The 21,735-nt window shown below is 40.5% G+C and overlaps 1 protein-coding gene across 1 annotated transcript in view; it reads right to left on the reverse strand.

The window, feature by feature from the left end:
• LOC140342786 (cohesin subunit SA-2-like) overlaps positions 1 to 21,735 on the reverse strand; it is a 40,710-nt gene that overhangs the window by 13,067 nt on the left and 5,908 nt on the right. Inside the window, 19 exon segments of the mRNA XM_072429138.1 lie at positions 47 to 117; positions 418 to 621; positions 5,360 to 5,449; positions 6,046 to 6,138; positions 6,540 to 6,643; positions 11,708 to 11,825; positions 12,370 to 12,481; positions 13,042 to 13,149; positions 13,690 to 13,769; positions 13,858 to 13,956; positions 14,237 to 14,372; positions 14,374 to 14,530; positions 15,665 to 15,869; positions 15,959 to 16,035; positions 17,160 to 17,256; positions 20,168 to 20,311; positions 20,402 to 20,480; positions 20,739 to 20,795; positions 21,054 to 21,188. Coding sequence (XP_072285239.1) covers positions 47 to 117; positions 418 to 621; positions 5,360 to 5,449; positions 6,046 to 6,138; positions 6,540 to 6,643; positions 11,708 to 11,825; positions 12,370 to 12,481; positions 13,042 to 13,149; positions 13,690 to 13,769; positions 13,858 to 13,956; positions 14,237 to 14,372; positions 14,374 to 14,530; positions 15,665 to 15,869; positions 15,959 to 16,035; positions 17,160 to 17,256; positions 20,168 to 20,311; positions 20,402 to 20,480; positions 20,739 to 20,795; positions 21,054 to 21,097 — 2,075 coding nt within the window. The 5' untranslated portion in view covers positions 21,098 to 21,188.

A 21,735-nucleotide genomic window follows, 5' to 3' on the forward strand; every position in this document is an offset into this window, starting at 1 on the left:
GTTAAAAAGCATCTATGTAAAAAGATATAGGAAAAAAAAAAATTACTTGTGGAAAGCCGTTATTCGCTTAAGTGTGGACAATACTTGGTATGCATCATCCTCATCTGGTTCCTCTTCCTGGAAAAGATGATCAAAGAAACAAGACAAACACAAATTATATTAAAAAATAGAAAAAACTTTTTTATAATTTATAAAATAATTTTATCTTTTTTATCGCTATAGTGTGTGGATGCTCACTTTCTAGACATGTTTTAAGTAATTCAACTTTTACTGCAGACACTCATTGAGGTTATATGACTATTTTACGATTGCTTTTCAAAAGAATAAGACTTGCAAATACAGAATCATATTTTAGGATCTACAAATAATAAACAGCTAATTCAATATAGAAGTTGACAGCATTGAAATCCTACTAACCTCTTGGAGGAAGTCCTCGAGAAGGCGATTAAATTTATCTGCCAGTTCATCAATTAACTGACTCTTCGCAATGTCTACTCTGTTAAAAATTGTAAACTCTTCATTGCAAAGTGCATGGTAGGTTTTGGAACACGCTTCCAAGACATCTGTGTCTGTATGCTTTTCTACAATGTTACGAATCTGTCGTAATAATGCCTCTAAATGCTTGAAAAAAAATGAAAAAAGGTTACAAATTTTTAACCAATTATATGTAGTGTTGGTGGAATAGCTCACTATTCAATTCGACTGCTACTCGGTCGAATAATGCATAATTATTCGGGTGATCGAACGTCGAATTCAAACGCTATTAAAGTCAATGGGAGAAAAATTCGGGTTGTTATTCGGGTCGGTGGAGAGCTTCTACAGCCTATAAATACATTTAAAAAGACATATCAAGACTCCCCCAGCTCTGCACAACACTGTACAAGTAAAAAAAAAAAAAAAAAAAATAAGAAAGTCTTTTTTCTGTTGCTCGCAAGGCCATTTTTAGGGGCGGTCAAGGGAACATGCCGGATTTTTACGGTCTCCGAGTAGAGGCAGAGAGAGGCACGAGGGGGTTCCTCTGGTCCAAAAATTAGCCACCAGGTTTCACCCCTCCATTACAAACCATACACAGGCTTCAGAGTATAGGCAGAGGTCTCTGAGGTGGGTCTTTCAGTCAAAAAATTAGACAGCTACACAGCTCTGTTATACGTTACAAGTGACAGGTGGCAGCAGCAGGTGGGAGATGAGAGGGATCGTGGACAGCATTGGTAACTGGCATCCAGAGCTGGTTACTGGGCAGGCGGCAGCAATAACAGCATGAGGAGGCGGTGGGCCCTGAGAAGGAGCAAGGACGGCATTAGAGGTTGAGGCCATCACCTATATGGACAGTGTAGAAGCTGTAGCTATTGGGGACATGAATGGATGAACGAGATTCCAATCTGTACCTACTATGTAGCGAAACAGACTAGATGCCAGACTAGACTCAAGCTCAACAGGGTCGTTTTGCCCCATTGATTCCGCCAAGCCCGTTCCCTTTCATGTGGTTTTGCTACATAGTAGGTAGAGACAGATTGGAATCTCGTTCATTCATTCATGTCTTCAATAGCTACAGCTTCTACACTGTCCATATAGGTGATGGCCTCAACCTCTAATGCCGTCCTTGCTCCGTCTCCGGGCCCACCACTGTTCCTGCTGCATGCCCCAGGCTTGATCAATATGAGCCATCAGGATGCAGGTATACTTTCGATGAGCCAGCTGATTCGAGTGGGTGGCATCTTTAACCCTGGAGCGCAGTTTGAAGCGTAAGTGGAAGTGCACGTCAATCACATCCAATTGGTGCAAATCTGCCAGTGTGGCGCTGTAGAAATTCTCTTCTATGATGTCCCAGCGCACATTAGGAATTGGGTACTCTAGCACTTCACCAGCTTTGAATCCAACAGACATGAACATGTTGCATATCACCAGACATTTGGAGCTCAGCACCTCGGTGAGCCGAATAAACAGGTGGTCCAGGTTGGTTTTTCAAACTGGCTTCAAAAGGCCACTGCTTCCTTGTACTGTATTGGTGCAGTCCTGAAATCTACTTTACTTAGGTAGAGTGTGATAGATTAGATAGATAGATAGTGTGTTACATACACACAGCCAGAGGCAGGGTACCCTCCCTGAATGCATGCACAGTATAACACTTGTACTGAGAGACAGACACACAGACACAGTGTATACTGGCGTATATTTTGTATACTGTGCTGCATATTACAAGCGTCACCACTGAAGGAAAGTGCTGCATACAACACACACCGCGCATCTGCATCATTTATTGTTGAAAGTCACTCATGATCACTCATGTTCCATTGATTGTCCCCTTCTGATCACTCATGTGCCGTTGGCTTTCCCCCCCAGTTACTTTTCACCAGAACACTCCGAGCCAGACCAGCCAATTCAAACTGGCGCCATAAGGCCGCCGCTTCCTTTCGGCACATACAGGGAAACTGTCTCTTTTGATGATGATGTCCTTGATCTGACATGGGGCAAGCAAGGTGATCATAATAGGCAGGAAGCGGAGGAGGAGGAGGAGGAGGAGGTTGCAGAGCGACCTCAAAGGGGAACCTCCTTCTGCCACCAAAGTTACCCGTGCTGCTGCCAGCAATTTGAGTTGGTCGAGCAAGCATGGAGTGGGAAGATATATTTCCTATACAGCTCACTGGGTAACTTTGGTGGCAGCAGGGGAAGATGCAACTGCAGGAAGGCCTGCATACCTACCGCCGCCCAGAGCACATCCCCATGCAATTTCCCCCTCAACCTCCACATCCTCTGACTCTTGTGCCTCAACCTCTTCCTCCAGGGACACTTTGCCATAGAGACCCAGCACCTCCTATTTGGCAGCATCTGTTCACCGCCAGCAACAACCAGCAGTTTGCTATTTCGGTGCACAATTCAGACGTTGTCACGCAGTCCTGAGGTTGCAACGCCTGGGTCCCCTCTGCCACACGGGCGCAGCCATTTTAAGTGTCTTGTGGGAGCAGGAGGACATATGGCTAACTCCCAACAGACTTCAGCCAGGCAAGGTCGTGTGTGACAACGGGGCCAATCTGCTGGCAGCCCTGCGTTGTGGGAAACACACACACGTACCTTGCCGGGCTCACGTCATGAACCTTATAGTACAGCGCTTCCTTAGGAATTACTCAGGCCTCCAGCCGCTGTTGCTGAAGGCCAGAAAGTTGTCAGCGCATTTCCGCCGGTCGTACATAGCCAGTGCCAGATTGGTGGATTTACAGCGAACATGGCCACATGTTGGAATTCCACCTTTTACATGCTGCAGCGGTTGGCTGAACAACAGAAAGCTGTGGTGGATTACGTGGCAGAGTGTGTATACCTACACTACCTTTCTTCAGCCCTGCGGAGTGGCTGCAAATGTAGGACTTGTGCACTTTATTGTGTCACCAGGATGATCAACAGAGATCAGGCCTGTGTCAGTGACACCATCCCCATCATATGCCTGCTGGAACAGATGATGGTGGATCTGGACACGACACAGAGAGGACGCTCCAAACATCATCTCAGACATGCGTGCCTACTATGCATAGTGCACCACCAATCCAGGATGAGCAGGACATTGCAGGCATAGGAGACGGGGAGGAAGGGGCAGAGGAGGATATTGAGGGTACATGGCATCCATCCACCCAAACACAAAGACGGCATGTTCCGTGGATGGCAAGACCAGGCGGAGGAGGACGTCGACCCTGTGCTGCTGTTCGACCCACAGGAGTGTGGGTCCAGAATTACCTCAGCTGTGGGTAGTTTAAGCCACATGACACCCTTCATGCAAGAGTGCAAAGCCAAAGGATCCACACATTCAACACATAAAAACAAAGACTGACGACTATTGGATTGCTACATTACTGGATCCACGTTACAAGCCTGAGATACAACAACAAATGATCTTGCCCCAATACAGGGGACCTAAAATGCAGCACTACCAAGAAGTGCTTGTAAGGGACTTGTGCTCAGCCTTTCCAGCTGCAGCAGCACCAGGGATCCCTATGGCAGTTCCACCAGCCATGGGAGCCAAACAACTACTTTAAGCAGCGGTAAAGGTCGGCATGGGCGGCAGAGGTCGTCTAAGCCAAATTATGCAGGCTTTTTTTCAGTAGAAGCAAGCTGCCAGTCGTGCACCAATTGCCAATGACACTCAGCAGCGGTACTCGGTCATGGTGCAGGAATACCCGAGCTCTGCATGGGACATCTGCAACCTGCAAAGCCAGGGACCCACTGGGCTACTGGGTATCCAAGCTTCAGCAGTGGTCGGAGCTGGCAGAACATGTCATTCAGATCCTTGCCTGCCCAGCCGCAAGTGTGTTATCTGAAAGAGCGTTCAGTGCAGCTAGGGGCGTAGTGAGTGACAAGGGGATTCGGCTGTCCACAGAAAATGTTGACCGAGTGACTTTTATTAAAATTAATAAGGCTTGGATCGGCAATGACTTCAACACCCACTCTGCAGAGTGTACTGATTAGTCGTCCACTGCTGCACGGCCTGCTGACACCTTGATGGGAAGAGCACATTCACAGCCTTCTGCATCTGCTTCTACTCCTCCCCCTAGTGGCCCTCTACCTCTACTCTGTCTCCGAGGTCTATAACATACAATGGAGCTGTGTAACTGGCTAATTTTTTTTACTGAGCACCTCCCTCAGGGCCCTCTGCTTTTATCTACTTGGAGGCCTTTATCACTTGTAATGGAGCTGTGATTCATATTTAAATATTTGTAGTTTTAGTAGAGAAATACATACATTTTTCTGTCCTTTTGGATAGATAGCAAGTGGTATCAAAAATAAATTATCTGTATTTTTACGAAAATTTTTATATTTATTTTGATGAATTGCAAGTGGTATCAGAATTAAATATCTGTATATTTTTTACCCTGCCTCTGGCTGCGTATATGTAACACACTGACTGACTATGTATCTATCTATCTAGCTAACAGTGAAACACACTACCTATCTGAGTACAGTAGATTTCAGGACTGCGCCAATACAGTACAATCCAGCAATCTATCTGACTAATAGTGCGAGTGTGACAGTCTAGGTAAAGCACTTTTTTTAACTTTGACAAAGCAAGCCAATCAGCACAGAAAGGTTGTGATGCTAGCAAATCTCTGCCAGGAGTGGTAAATGCAGGCACGCCTTGGCCTTATAATAGGCCAATAGCTGCCTGCCACAACAAACATGGAGGGGAGCATCCCTGCTGTTATTGGAGGGCCCTAGGCAACATAGGGAAGGTCCCTAGGCATTGTGGGAGGGTCGAATTCGGGGCGTCGAATCCAACAAAATTCGGGCTGGGTCGACCCGAATTCGAACACCACCACTAATTATATGGCAAGTTTTGGGCACATATACATATTATGTCTGTATTTATCAAAGTTACCTTTTCCAAACGTCCTGTTGTATAAATTTCCAAGTCAAAATACTGTGGCAGGAGCAGAAGATTTGTTAGTTTCTCTGCATCTACTGAATACTATAATAAAAAAAAAAAAAAATATATGGTGCTTTTTTTAGTTTTAACAATCATAGCAATTGCATGGAAACTAAACAAAATGGCAAAAGCAACTATATTAACAATGTAAAACAAAGTACAAACTAAACCTTCATTTTAAAAAAAAAAAAAAAAAAAAAAATTATGAGGCAACTTGTATATGTACTTAGACTATGAACTAGCTCCCAATATGCTGTGTGGAAATATCCGAACTGTGGAGGCATAAAAGCTAAAAGGATGTGCCAGTAAAAATACTGTAGTGGGTTTAGCAAATCCGTAAATTCATTACTTTTTTCATACTTTGACTAGGACTCATTACCACTTACATTTATTTGTGAAGTTGAGGGGGTAAACACGTCTCCTTTTAGAGCTTGTAGTTGCAGGAAAGTAATATTGCCAATTCCATTCACCTCCCTTAAGTCATCAGATAAATAAACTGCAATTGATCCCACGGTATACTAAAAAATTAGTTCTGGATGAACTCTAAATACTACTAACAAGAATCCAGACTAACCAGTATTTAAAAAATAATGTTCAGATGTACTAACGTATTGAAGACAAATAACCAAAGTACATACTTTTGCTAACAGCTGGGGAAGAGATACAGCAAAGAGCTCTGTAAGTCTTGTTTTGTCATCTAACTGGGTTTTCTTTTCTTTTGCAGTCAACACCTAAACAAAAGAAAAGAAAAACAAAATATGTAAAAATGAAAACCTTTTCTGACTCGGACCCTTTCCTAATGCAATACACAGACATTTTAGTTGTTGGACATAATTGTAATGGAAAGGACAAGGAAAATGGAAGTATTCTGCAGTCCAAATAAGTAGCAAGAATCTCATCTACAGTTTTAAACAGTTGTCAGTGTTAAAACACTAGATCTAGGAGGAGTTACAGAAAGGTAAAAAGAAAAAAACAAATTAAAAATCTAGTAGCCACTACAGCTAAATTCTTGTAAGCTGCAAAATATTAAATTATTTGGTCTTTTGTTTAAACACTTCAAATCACACCTAAGAAAAAGAAAAAAATTAACAAGGTTTTAAATAAAAAAAAAAAAAAAAATTCAAAGATGTACCCTTTTTCCAGTTCCTCTACCAACAGGAGGATGGCATTCAGCGGCTTGTCGAATTGTACAAAGCATGATTTCAATTAATGCACTTTCATGCCGATCTGTGAGCGCTACAATAAAGAAAAATCACAGGCTACATAAAAAATGAATGGCAAAGCGATATATGTACTATATTTGTCATTGCACCAGAAACTACTAGTAAACAACTTGTGTGTGTCACATAATAGTCAATTACATAATAAAAACACTTTACAGTTTAACAATGCATACACTTCAGCAAGATACATGAACAGCTTTACACAGTTTACCAGCATCACTAATGAGAAGTCTAAGAATATGTAAAATATTTTATTAAGGCAACATATATCTGTAGTAGGACATAGAAAGGTGTTACTAGTAGACAGACATCCCTGTTAGGTGGCAGGTTTGAATAACTAGAAAATACTATTGTAGCCCTATTGAAGTACACCAAGCAGCTTTGGTGGATGGGCTTCCTTCCGAGAAGACCAAAGCAGATATACCCAGATCTCATATGCAAAGGCAATATTCTAGGCCTACATATTCATTAAGGCAAATCATTACCTCCTAAAAGTACAGAACCCATCATAAAATGTAAAATAAATCTAGGATGCACTGCTATAATACAGACACAACAGTTAACTATGTGATATTAAATTCATTTTTGGTTGTAACTAGAGATGAGCAAATTTCTCGAAAAAACGGTTCGGCCACTTTGCCGAATTTTCCGAAAAGATTCGCTTCGAAACGAATTTATTCGCAGCGAATCGCATTAAAAAAAAACGGCTATTTTCCAGGCTGCAGAGAGTCTTGATAGTGGTGTAGAACACTGTGCCTTTCAGTAACACGCATAGGGAGTCTGCTGTGGTAGTGAAATACTGAGTCAGTATGACACGTCGCTATTAGAATCACTGCACACTTCACTTATTTGGGCAGTCTCGGGGTCAAAACTGACCAAATAACTCAAGTATTAACTCAGCCTTACAGGTCCATGTTAGTGTCAAGAAGAAGCGCACTCCTTTTACACCCTTGTCAGCTGATTCCACATAGATGTCTACAGAACCTGTTCCATTAACCGCTTATACAAGTAGAGCCCCCCCTGACAGAGTGGAGAGGGTGACTGAGGTGGCGACAGCAGCACCATGAGGCGGAGGCCACAGAGTGGCACAATGACAGTCTGGAGGTGGCGGCAGCATTAGGATTTTCAGAATGAATAGAGTGTGAAAGTGGGGCCTCTTGATCCTTTTAACTTTTGGGTTCGGAGCAGGAGGTGTCAGAAAATTTACCACAGGGATGACTGGCCAGAGTGGCACAATGAGAGTCTGAAGGTGGCGGCAGCAGCAGCATTAGGCGGAGACCACAGAGTGGCACAATGACAGTCTGGAGGCGGCAGCAGCATTAGGACACCACAAAGTGACCCAGTGACCGTGGGTGGCAATACCAGTACCTGCTGACGAAGGTGGGTGAAAGGAGCACTTGGCATCTGATGTGTGGCATCAGGGGGGTGGCAGCATCAGAGTAGTAGCTGGGGCAGGTAGCCAGAAGAAACCGGTCTCTTTTGTCAAGGTTTGGGTCAGGCGGCATGGATCATCCAATCAGATGCATCAGGCATTGGTGGGTGGAAATCCTGGCTGATCCACGCCCGATTCATCTTAACAAAGGTCAGTCTCTCCACATTTTCGGTGCCCAGGCGAGTTCTTCTTGGGGTAACTATGGCCCCCGCCGCACTAAACACCCGCTCTGATACCACACTACTGGCCGGACAGGACAGCTTTTCCAGGGAAAACTTGGCCAGTTGCAGCCACAAATCTAGTTTGGCTGCCCAGTAGTCCAGCGGATCTTCAATGACGGCTGGCAGGGTGCACTCCAAGTATGCCACCACCTGCTGGTTCAGGTTCTGCTCTATGTCTAGCTGCTGGTGAGTAGTTTCTTTACTATGCGGGTGAAGAAAGCTGCCCATCAGTGACTCTAGACTCAGGCTGCTGCTGATGGAGCTGGTACTGCTCCTGCCACCCGACCCCTTCCCAGCAGCCATGGCAGTGGAACGTGAGTGCAGAGGGCCCCCCGGTCAGACCTGCGAGAGGATGGACAATGGTGCAGATAGGCAGCGGCCAACTGACTACATGTCTCTGTAGTAGTTCAGTTTGTCCTCCCTCTCACCGGTTGTAAAAAAGGCCCCCAATTTTGGACCAGTAGTGAGGGTCCAACAAGGTGGAGAGCCAGGGTCATCCCTCTGCCGAATGGTGACAATTCGGCTGTCACTGCGCAAGCGAGCATGCAGCGGGCCATTTCTGCAAGTGACTCGGAGGGACTCCCTGCTTCCATCTCTACTGCCACGGTGTGTTTGGGTCCTCTGCCTCGTCTTCCTCATCTCCCTCTTGCTCCTCCTCTTCTGTCACCTGAGTAGAAAAACCACCCATTTCGCTATACATTGCCTTTGATCCAATGTCCTCCTTCTCCAGTTCAGCCCCCACAGGGCTCATGTGGCCGTGAGATCTAGGCGCCACGTCTCCAGTCCCCTGACCAGCCAGATTTACCAGGACATGAAGCAGTGGAATGACGTGGTTCATCCTGTAGTCCTGGCGACTGACAAATAATGTGGCCTCCTCAAAGGCCACGCATGAGCTGCCACTGGCTGACATCGAAGTTACACATGGGAGTACTCCTATCCGCTTGGATCATGAAGAATTCGTTGATGGCCTTTCTCTGTATAGTCGGTCCAACATATGGAGGGTGCAAACGTCGCATATCAGCCTATGTTGGGGGATGCCGTTCTGCCGCTGCAGCTCAAGGAGGGTGTGCTTTGCTGTGTACGAGTGGCTGAAGTGCATGCAAAGTTTCCTGGCCATTTTTATGTCTTGCAGATGGGTGGAAGAGTTCAGGACCAGCAGCGTGAGAAGGTGGAGGCGGAAGCGGTGTCACCTGGCCAAGTTGCTGGTGTGGCTGTGCAGGAATCACATTCACCCAGTGGGCCGTAAAGGACACATATTGTCCCTGACCGTAGTTACTGTTGGAGGTACTATATCTTACAGCTTAGTCTAGTGCTGGATTGACTGCAGTTCATAATTATAACACTAGATGTCACTGTTACTAATTCTTACTTGTGGTTTTTTCTCTCTGTTTTTCTATGATGTGTTACATATATCCTGCGTCATTAACTATGTAAGGAGACCTTCAGTTTTTGCATGCATGTTCCAATAAAAGTTTCTGTTAACCCACAATGGCTGTTCTAGGATGGGTCCACTGTACCCAGCATTCATACTCTGCAACAGTTACAGCTCCACCCGTCGGCGCTACCGTGCACTTTGGCAGACACCGACAGGCTCAAGGACTGGCCCACCTTCTGTTCTACAGATTTGTGCAGGGCTGGTACTGCCTTTTTGCAAAGAAATGACGGCTTGGGACTCTCCACAAGCCATCAGTTTTCTGAAAGGTGCAGAGTCCACCACTTGGAAAGGGAGGGACTGCAGCACCAGCAACTTGGACAGGAGTACATTCAGCTTCTGCGCTGTTGGATGAGTGCACACATACTATTGTCTCTCGGCAACATTTAGGCCTCTGTCACTCCTCTGTGCATGGCCTGCCACTTCTCTGTCTGACATAAATTTATTTAGTTCAAGTAAAAGTAAAGCAAACTAAAACACACCTAAAAGCGAAGAAAATATATTTTTATTTTTGTACAGAAATAGGTCACTAAACGCTTTTACCACAAATCACTGCAACAGTGAACTACGTATATATTTTTCTGGATATATAAATTGCTGGAATGACAGAGCTGTATAATGGCTATTTGGATCCCCAAATCTTTCCCTGCACTTGTAATTTGCTTTTCTAGCACTGTCCCTAGCACCTTCTGATGTCTCTCCCTGCACTAAGATGCTGTGAAATGATTCCTCCCTATCCTTTCCCTGCACTTATAAATCGTTTTTTTAGTTTTTTTTCTCACAATGAGGTTTTTGCCATCACTCTCCCAGCACCTGCACACGTCTCTCCCTGCACTCAGAATGCTGTAAAATGTCTTAATCCAAGATGGCTGAGGCTATTTATAGGGCTGTGACATCACAGGGCTGGCTGCTGATTGGCTGCATGCATGGCATTATGGGTCATCCCGCCTTCCCAGAGTTCCTTGCCCCATGTCCTCACACGTGTAGCCGCCATTTTAGGAAAAATTGCAATTCATTACCACCAATCAAGCGGAAATTCGGATTCATTGCAAATTCGGTTCGCTCATCTCTAGTTGAAAATATTTGCTGTTGCAATTTTTTTGGTCTGTGCCCCCGTTGAGGATATGTTACTTCATGTGTTGTCACTGATGCAGTATGTGAGAAGCATACAGTCAGGGAAGTCTGAAATCCCATTGTACACAGCCCTTCCAGGTCAGCGATTCAATAAGGTAGTAAAGACAGTAGAATGGTGGCAGCCTCATAATAATAATACAGTTTTAAACTGTCAGTGTTTAGTTCTACCCTTTGAAGGATTTTTTTTTGTGTATGTAACTTATATCTATTACAGTAACAACACACCTGACATACCTATGAGACTGTAAATGTAAGCCCTCAATATGTCGAGTTTATTTTTGCCAATTTATTGGTAAACAATTAGTTAAAACCCGATTGGCTAATTTACTACAAACTTAAGAACGTTCATTCTGAATAATATTTTGCTGCAGGTGCATAAATCAACATAACCATAACACCAGTTTGCATAAACATTTAAATCCTTGTGACAATTATATTTTCTAGGACAATTAGGAACTCTCAATCAAAGCAAAGTTCTGAAATATTACCACGCAAAAGCTTTATTTCCAGCAACAAGTAAAATAAGCTTATTTTAGTTCCTTACACAGACCTTAAGAGAAAAGGGGAATGAAAAGAAGGTCTCAAGGCTGCACAGTGGGCTACATTTAAACATAATTATGTTGCCTACCCTATTAGGCAAAGAATGACGTACTTAAATCAGGCCTTTATAAGAGAGGGGGGGAGAAAAAAAAAAAAAAACACTTTTTTCCCCCATAATTCCTATGAACCTTCTATTACGCCAGGTATTCGTTCTCTGTGTATCCTTACCAATTATGGAAGCTCCAGCAGTTGGTTCACAACGGATCAATCAAAAACCCTTTCAGAATTCTTGTAGAGTGTCAAATGAAAAATACTTACGTTCCTCCCCATTTAAAGGGTCATCCAACAGCAAGCTATTCATGCACTCCCAATCCTTTAGCAAGTCTGTAGCACAGTCCCACATACTGTCTACAAGGTATGCAGCATGTTCATGCAGCTATAAATGAAATAAGCTTCAATTATTAAAAGAAACAGGTGCAGATGGGATTTGCATTTTAGGCACAGAACATTTTAAAAGTAGAGTGAACATTAAATGCCATTTTAAAATTGGAGAAAAATCTATTAACACAGCGCAATGATGCTCTATTACTAAGCTGTCAGGCAATGCTACACAAGATTTTGGGTTATAGCTATAGCCAAGATCTGTGAAATTTTACCGACAACCTCTACTTTAGCAGACATCTACCTACTCAACCTCTCAGAGTTCACCCTTGCCTGAGACGAGAACCCTTGGTCACGTTAAAAAGCATGCAAATGTCCTTAGGTGTGCACTTTCAAAGTCATCTAGTAATTTTGAAGTTCACTCCACTTCATTTTAAAAAGAAAACCTTTTAAAAATACTGGTAAAATGAAAAAAGATTAGGCCTCAAAATCAAGTGACCAGACATAAAAAAAACATACAGATTTTGAAATGGCTTAACGTCTAGAAATAATGATTACACAAAGTTGTATGGCAGTAAGCATAACAAACATGACAGTACCTCACTCTCTAAAAAGAAAAAGACCAATGTCTTGACAAGATTCACATTTGGGCTAAGCCTTCCCCTTCTTTTTAAAATCCCATCATCCTCAGGCTCCCGACAGCTGAACAATCTAGAAAATATACAAATTCAACCATTTAAAAACATTTTATGCACATTCAAAAATCACATCACATAAGACTATTTTCAATGCACAAGGAAAGTTTTCAAAACTTACTTCTCAAAAGACAAAAATATTCTTTACATACTTGCAGGTTAAGGTTTTTTAGTCTATTTTCAAAAGTTGAAAATTGGGGGAAATAATCTAAAAGTAACAAGTAAAGCATCTTTTTTTCTCAACAGACAAATTGTCAGAAACAATATTTGCCATGCAGTCATACCAGTAACCTAAATGTTAACCATTTGACATTACAGCTACAGTAAATTGAAGTGGCTTGAGATTGTGTATATGCATGTGCTGCTTTTAGGGACTCTTTTTGAAAGATCATAGTTACTACTACAAAATAAAATGAGGAGGCGATTGTTTCTGAGTGATTGCACAGGTAATGCAGGAGATGTACTGCACTTTTTGTGACCTGACAAACACTTTGAATAAACAGGCTCTTTGGTTACATATATAAAGAAGCGGACTCTCGTTTGGAGTTTTTATTCAAACTTTTGTTTATAACTTACTTTTTGTACAGAAATTCCCCTGCTGCAACAGCTACAGGTCGATGTGCAGAATACACTAAATGGTAAACATTTTCACAGTCCTCAGCAGCAAGAACTTCATCACTACTTCTACAAAAAAAAAAAAAAAAAATCAGTGCAACATACAGTTGAAGAAAGAAAATATATTAATAAAAAACACATGCACGAGGACAGATGTATGGGTAATGTCACTGCTCACTTACAGGACAAGCTTGCTACTGTTTATTGGGATTCTAATAGCTGGGACTCAAATGTGCAGCTCAGATGCACAGTGCTAAATATATTATCAATACAATTTACACAAAAAAAATAATAACCAAGTATACTTTTATACAGCCCTCCAAGGACTTCACCTTAAACTTGGCTTGGTTTTAGGCAGAAGAGCTTTACGGCTGTTATCCAGAGCTACCTAGCGAGCTACTGACTTGAACAAGCACAGCACCCAACGAGGTCTCAAATTTCTAAACTACAACATACTTGTTCAAGGTAAATGACTACATGACTATCCTGACAGGTTCTCTTTCAGATTTTATTTGCATTATTTTGCATCATTGCACAGTATCATAAGAACATTGAAAATGATTGTCTGAAAAGGGGGGTGGGAGAGTAAAGTTAATCAAATGTATTTACTGTAAAACCAGTGTTAGGAGCTTTATTGCCTGTACTGCTACATCATACTCCTTATCGAGAGTCATTGATACAATCCTATCCTGCAAAAGAAAGAAGGATTCCATCAGATATATAGACTTCAGAAACATTTAAAACACTTTTAAAAACAAAAAAAGTAAAATAAAATACCTTGAAACGACTAGTGAATAACTCTAGTTTTGAGTTTAGCTCTCTGTTGTAATAGAGGCCTTGCAGCGCTGTAAGACATTTAAGTCGAACTTCTCCTTGCTATAAAAAAAAAAGTCTATTATTCATAATATACAAAAGTCACACGCTCCTAATACTTCTAACAGTATTTGAATGGATTCGGTAAGTTTATGCAATGTCACAACAGTTATTGCAATCCAGAGTTACAATATTATTTCTCCAAGTATTTTTGTACAATGGACACTGCTATTTCTATCTGGCTAGTCTATCGAACATGTACTCCCACATATCAGAACTAAAGTAAAGGTAGGCAATGAGCAAAAGCTATGCATGACCCTAATCCACAGAAACCACTGCTTACCTTATCATGCATTGTCCAACCAACATATTTTAAATAGCTGTCATTTAAGAAGGCATCACTGTACATTTTCATCCAAACACCAATCTCTTCTATGCATATAGCTCTAATTTCAGCAATAGCATCCCTGAAAAAGACAACTAACCTCCTTTCTTTTCTGCAGTAAAAGTTCCAGTCTGTCATTGGCTCTCTTTCCAATCATCTTGTTTCTCTCTGCCTCATACTGCCTTTGGGTATTGTCCATGTTGATACTCAAGTTCAGAGCAACATTAACCAAGGCCGTCATTAACTTCATTGCTACAAGAAGAATTGTTAAAAAAATGCTAAAAGTTTTATGGTTTACATAACATATTGCATACCACTAAAGACATTTAGTAGTACTGTGGATAATATACAAGCAAAGATTTTTGAAGGCCCTGTTTAAAAAAAAAAAAAAGGGGAAAAAAAAAACATGGTACATTTCTGGACAGTGAGAACAGTGAAAAAGTAAAATCAGTTTATTTTAACCATTTCCGGTAATTTTTCTAACTTTTTTTTTTTTAATTATTTAATTTCACTTTAGTTTTTGAAGATGTCCAAAAGCAGAAATACTGGGTTTGGAGGGGTGGGCACTAAGGCAAACGATCACTTATGGAGCCAAAAAAAAAAAAAAAAAAAAAAAAAAAAAAACGGAAAAAAGGACTTTCTAGAGCTGCCTAAAAAACCTGTGAGCCCCAAGTGGACTGTGGACGCATCAACCTGGTAGGAAAAGTGTGAAAAGACGACAGGAGGAAGTCTTGCAAATATCTGGAACAAATGCTTACAGTTGAACAGCCTAAACCACAACCACATTTCTTTGGGTTCCTCTGCTCATGTGGCCAGCTTCAATGTCCTAGTTAAGGTGAATGGAAGAAACAACCTTAGGAAGAAGGGATGCTCTGGGCCTTAACATCACACCTTGACTTTATGCTAAAACAAAAAATGACCTTGGACAAGTAAAAGCAAATAGCAAAATAAGGTGGCCAGCAGCTCAGACACTTGCCCCACAGATGTGTTGGTTACAAGATAAACCACCTTTTAAGGAAATGAAAGGGGAATGTCCCCAATGCTTTCAAACAGGAGGTTCAGAAATGCAGATTTTAAGAGCCACTGGGGAATAGACAGTGGTCTTTATAAAGGCTGTCTGCATTTTGCTAGACAGCTGTCTCCAAACAAAGGTTCTTCCTTAACCTCATGAGATCATGACATATCTAAAATGTATTATTCACTTTACGTTCTGTCTTAGAGACAATGGTCACACAGACAGAGGGTCTAACCCTTCCCCCAGACTGCTCAAAACAAGGGAAAGGGGGGAAAAAAAAACGTTATTTTTATTACAAATAACCTAATATTATTCCCTTCAAAACCAACTATTGTAGCCAACTAACTCATGATAAAGAAGTAAATACATACCTGCTAATGTACTTGTATGTCGAAATGCTCGAACTTGGGAATCAGAAAGTCCAGTGAGAAGAGAGATGACTGTGTCCATCATATACTCATCATATATTATGCTGTACTGACATTGGCGCACTAAAACACCAATGAACTCACAAAAACTGAATTTAAATTTCTTCCAGTGTGGACCAGCCATTGTTAAAGGGTAATCTCCACTATCCTATAAAGGCAAAGATTGTGTCAATAATTACACTATAAGTTCATCATGCCCGGTTCACCAAATATTTTAAAGAAAAAATAAAAACATACTTCATCAAATTCTTCAGTCATTCTTCTGATGATTTCTGAATTTTGCATGTGACGAAACATGTCTCCAGTGACAACACCTGTTGCTCAAAAGAGTGGATGTTTAAATAAAGGCTGCTTAATTTTTAAATCTTAAAAATCACACATACTGATACATTACAGATCATTAATGGTCATTTCCATGTTTTGCCACAGGCTCAACTGTGATGTGACTAACCTCCCTCATTCAAGAAAATGGAGAAGTTGAAAAACAGTTTTGAATCTGGCTGCATGCATCTGCAGCAGTTCGTAGCGTGATTCTCAAAAGCATCAAGACTTTTTTTCGCCACATAATGGTGGTCAGAAAGATATGCATCATGGCCACAGCTGCATGTCACTCCCAGGAGTTGCCAGCCACACAGTTTTATCACAGGCATTAAAAAGAAAAAAGGACAAAACCAGAAGTCACAATTATAAACAAATAATAGATTTCTTAAGCTTCTAGTTCACACAGTGGGCCTTATTTATTAATGCTCTCCAAGGCTGGAGAGAATACACTTTCATCCGTTAGGCTGGGTGATCCAGCAAACCTGGAATGGATCTGTTCCAGAATTCAAAACATTTACTAATAGCAAATGACTGAACAAATCCATTCCATTGCTGGATCAGCCAGCTTCACAGATGAAAGTGTGACCTCCTCTGCAACCTTGGAGAGCATTAATAAATCAGGCCCAATGAAGCAGATTGATAGTGCTGCCCACAATACAAAGATTTTTTCTCCCCTTTTAAAAACTGCTGGTTAAAAATACATCGTAAAATAGCCAAACTTTTCAATATACCATCTTATATATCCCGGTAGGAGCAATTATAAATTTCCTTTTAGTCAGGGACAAGTTAAATATGAGCTAATATTTTGAATGTACCAAATATTTTTATAACATATATTATAATATTGAAACCAGAAAGTAAGGCTTTAGATCTTCACGGTTAAGAAATAATCTAAGCACATTTATAAAGAATGATGTGCTTTATAAATGCGCATTGCACTCTGTTGGCTTTCGGAGTATAAAGCTGGGGGAGAACTTTAAAAAGAAATGGGGTTGTAAAGAAAGAGGCAAAAAGCAAAGTGGAGCACCTAATCACAGGGCCTAGAATAGACTTATCAGTTCTTTTCCAATTACAGACTTCTCTCTGTTTGAAATGGCATGCTGCATAAATATCATACCTTTGCATCCAGAACACTGAATGAAAAAGTTTATGAGATCAAGAAGTGCGACATCTCTGTTGTGTTTATACGCCTCTATCCAGTCATCAACCACAGACTACAAAGACAAAGAAAAAATACCCCACAAAAATCATCAAAAAGAGAAACCTTTAAAGGATTTCAAAAGCATATATTTACATAGTAAGTCAGATTGAAAAAAAAAGTCCATCAAGTTTAACCACTAGGGAAATAAACATATCCCAGATATAAAACCCTACAAGACATAGTTGGTCCAGAGGAAGGCAAAAAAAAACCCTGGTACAATTTGCTTCAACAGGGGAAAAAAATCCTTCCTGATTCCATGAGACAATCGGATGTTCCCTGCATCAACAGTCACTGTTATTTTTACTTTAAATCCTTAATACCCAGTTATATTCTGTGCTTCTAGAAAAGCATCCAGCTTTTTCTTAACCTCTTTAGAGGTAACCCCGAGTGTGACTCGGGGTAGAAAAAAGTTGCTAGAAGTGGTAACCCCATGGAAGGTAATAGTAAATACAGCCTTACCTGATCTGCCAGCGTCCCGCACCGCAATCTCCATCTTCTTCCTGCTTCTGCATCCGATGAGTCACCGGGGAGTTATCGGTGACGTCAGGGCGTGTGTACGTTGCCCGCGGGGCAGGAAATTCAAAATCTATTTGTATTGCATTCAATACAAAATAACTGTATTGAATGCAATACATTGGATTTATTTTGGTAAAAGCAGTACATTGTTTTCAAGAACATTTATTTTACAGTATATATAATAGTATGAGTATAATGTGTATTTTTTTTTAAATATATAGATTTTTTTAATTTATTGTTTTTACATGATTTTGTGTTTCAAACTTTATTATACTCATACTATTATATTACACTGTAAAATAAATTTTCATGAAAAACAATGTACCGCTTTTAAACATATAAAACCAGAAAGAAATGAACTGCTAGGGAGGTTAAAGCAATCTTTAGTAGTTGCTGAAACTACTTCCTGAGGGAGCCAATTCCACATTTTCACAGCCCAAACAAACTTCTTTTCCTCCAGACGCAAAGAGCGCCCCATTGTGCTTTGTAATGATCTCAAAGTGAATAATGGGGAAGAGAGTTCTCTATATGGACCATTTATATATTTATACAGGGTGATCATATCCCCCCTTATACGTCTCTTCTCAAGGGAGAATAGATTCAGTTCGGTCTGACCAATGCTTTGTACAGGGGCAGGATTATATCTCCATCTCTGCAGTCTATTCCTCTTTTAATACAAGAAAGTACTTTACTAGCTTTAGATATTGTAGCTTGTCAATGCATGCTGTTATTAAGTCTATGATCTACCAGAACCTCCAGATCCTTTTCCATTTCTGACTCCCCAAATGTATTCCCCCTAGACAGTATGAAGCATGCATGTTAGCTCCCAAGTGCATAACTTTACATTTATCTATATTAAATGTCGTTTGCCACTTGTCTGCCCAATCAAACAGTACATCCAGGTCTGCTTGTAGATTATAGACATCCTGTATGGACTTAATTCCATTACATAGTTTAGTGTCATCTGCAAACACAGAAATTGTACTTTTAATCCCAAACTCTATATCATTTATGAAGATGTTAAACAGTAAAGGTCCCAACACTGAACCCTGGGGTACAGCACTAATAACCTTAGACCATTCAGAGTATGAATCATTAATTACAACTCTCTGGATGAGGTCTTTAACCTCCAGGGCGGTTCATTTCTGTCTGGATTTATGTCTAAAAGCGGTACATTGTTTTTCCAGAAAATTTATTTTAGAGTATAATAGTATGAGTATATTAAAATTTAAAACACAAAATCATGTCAAAATAATAAAATAAATAAATGTAATAATAAACTGACATGATTGTGGGTTTTAAACTTTATACTATTATATTACACTGTAAAATAAATTTTCATGAAAGACAATGTACAGCTTTTAGACATAAATTCAGTGTATTGCATTCAATAGCTATTTTGTTTTGAATGCAATACAAAAAAAATTGAAATCCCCGCCACGGCCCTAGCAATGGCTGTACGCTCCAGCATCACAGAGAACTCCCGGGGAACAGCAGCGTACTCGTCGGGGGACAGATCGAGGAAGAGGACGCGGCCAGAGGATGGCAGGAGCCTGAAGGATTCAGGTAAGCCTTTATTTTTTTACTTTTTTAACTACCCAGAGTGTGAATCGGGGTTACCGCTTTTCAGCTTTTTTTTTTTTTTTTTTTTTTTTTTTTTTTTTTTTTTGGAGTCACACCCAGGGTTACTGCTGGGGAGGTCAAGCCAGTTTACATCCATTTACATAATAAGTTTTCTAAGCCTATTGACCCTAGCTGACATAATAAACGTCTGTGGGGTATGGTCTCAAATGCTTTAGCAAAGTCCAAGTACACTATATCAACTGCTACTCCACTGTCTACCCGTTTATTTTCTCATAAAAAGAGTAAATTTGCTTGACCACTTCACTGTTAAAAAGGACAACAAATTAATGTTTTACCTCATTATAGGATTAATGTGATTAGAAAACAAAAAACATTCACATCTCTCAAAGAAAAGTATAATGTTAATCACTTCTAGTGCTTAAAACTCAATACCTTAACCGGGAAATAAGACCTCATGAAAAACATCCAGTCCACATAACTCCTATCAGGAGCTTATTACATGCATATGGATGTATAGAATTCCCTATACATCTGACAATATCACTACTATAAGCACATAACCTTGTGTATAAATTAGCCTATTCACCAAGAATGGTGAAAATTGTTACGCATGCTGTAAATAGTTTATAAACAGGTAGTCTTGCATATGTGGTAAAAAATAAAAAGAGTAGCCAAAATCTGCTGGCTGTCTACAAAACTAGAAAAGGGTTGTGAAAAAAAATGATGCTAAACATCTGGAGTTTGTTCGTAGTGTTATTTTATTCTTTTTTTCCCCCCATACTAATCAGCAAACGTGTCAGAATTAATGCATTATAGAGTATTACCTGCATTGCACTTTTGCCCATTTTAACCACTTCAAAGAGCATCATGTTCTCTACTACATTTTGTTGATTATGACCATTCATCCAATTAGAGCCTCCAGGTTTTAGAGAACCTTTTCCTTTCTCTGTGGCAACCTTTTTGCCTTTCTACAAAAAAGAAAAAAAAAAACAGTAATTTAGGATGTGCCTTCTGTCTATTAACAGCTCTTAATTAGGCAAAATTACATTCCAACATACCTTTCCTTTGCCTTGCTTTGGAACTTTACCTTCGATGTCATCAAAGTCTGTGTCAGATGAGAAATGGGTTTCTGTGTCCCTATAATATGATAAAAAGGCGTTATTTTATTGAAAATAAAGTTCCATGAAATAATATTTTGCCATGGCAACACTCCTATGTAGTTGTCAGCCCCATGTAAGTTCTCCCTTGCTGGACTACAAAACTGACATTAACACTAGGTGTCGACGATGTAGCCTACTCACTACTTTTAAGGAAAGCGGAGTATATCACATCTTGGGTGAATGCACACTTGAACAAGTGAGGACGTGTTACAATAACATTTTTTAAAGAACATACCTGGGTGGGACATTGCAGGAAAGTGGGCCCAGATCATGAATGGCAGGATCCAGGGGCCTTTAAAAGAAACATATAAATAAATATATTGAAATTTGTTCAAACTAAAATATACTGTAAAGTTGAAAACAACAATTATATATAAGAATCTTTAAAGGCGATTTTTAGTGACATTTGAATATGCTTAAATGCTTGCGACCATCTCCTAGTAATAGCTATAAATATTTCAAAATTAGGAGTATTAACCATTCAGTGCTTTTGCAAGAGAAATTTTTCATTCAGTTCTTTAAACAATTACACTAACAGAGAAACACTTACTGGAGGAGACTGAAGTCTGTTTGGATTTCTTGTGCAGCTATCATTTCTTTATCATTTTCTGGAACACCAACGCTCTTGGAATATTTGGTTCATAGACCTCTACCGAAATGGGATGACCAGGTACAACCGTGAAATCTACAAAGAGAGAAACATAAACCATTTTAGCAATAAGACCAGTCATGTCACTCAAATCTAATGTCTCTACCATAAGTCATTATATATCATATGTCTTTAGAACATTTTCAATTTTTTTTGGGTGGAAGCTAATTAACCTAACTGCATGTTTTGGAATGTGGAAGGAAACCGGAGCACCCAGAGGAAACCTATGCAAACACAGGAAGAACCTGCAAACTCCATGCAGATAGTGCCCTATAGCTGGGATTCAAACCTGGGACCCAGTGCTGCAAAGGCTGGAGTGCTAACCTCTGAGCCACCATGCTGCCCATATAGTTATATGTCTGTTTTACACCATAAAATCCAGAGATATTGATCATAGCATAGCAAAGTAACATTCTTACTAGTACTAACAGAACAGAAAAAAACAAAAAAAACATATTTGACAAAACTGACTGAATTTCTGCTGTTCTAAAGTAGCACATAGTTCTCCCCAGAGGTTTTTAGCCGGTTGCTCCGCCCGGCTGATTTGAATACCCCGCCCAGCTCTCGGCAGCTCTCATCCTCG

Source organism: Pyxicephalus adspersus, chromosome W, assembly GCF_032062135.1.
Source record: "Pyxicephalus adspersus chromosome W, UCB_Pads_2.0, whole genome shotgun sequence".
In the NCBI taxonomy this organism is placed as follows: domain Eukaryota; kingdom Metazoa; phylum Chordata; class Amphibia; order Anura; family Pyxicephalidae; genus Pyxicephalus; species Pyxicephalus adspersus.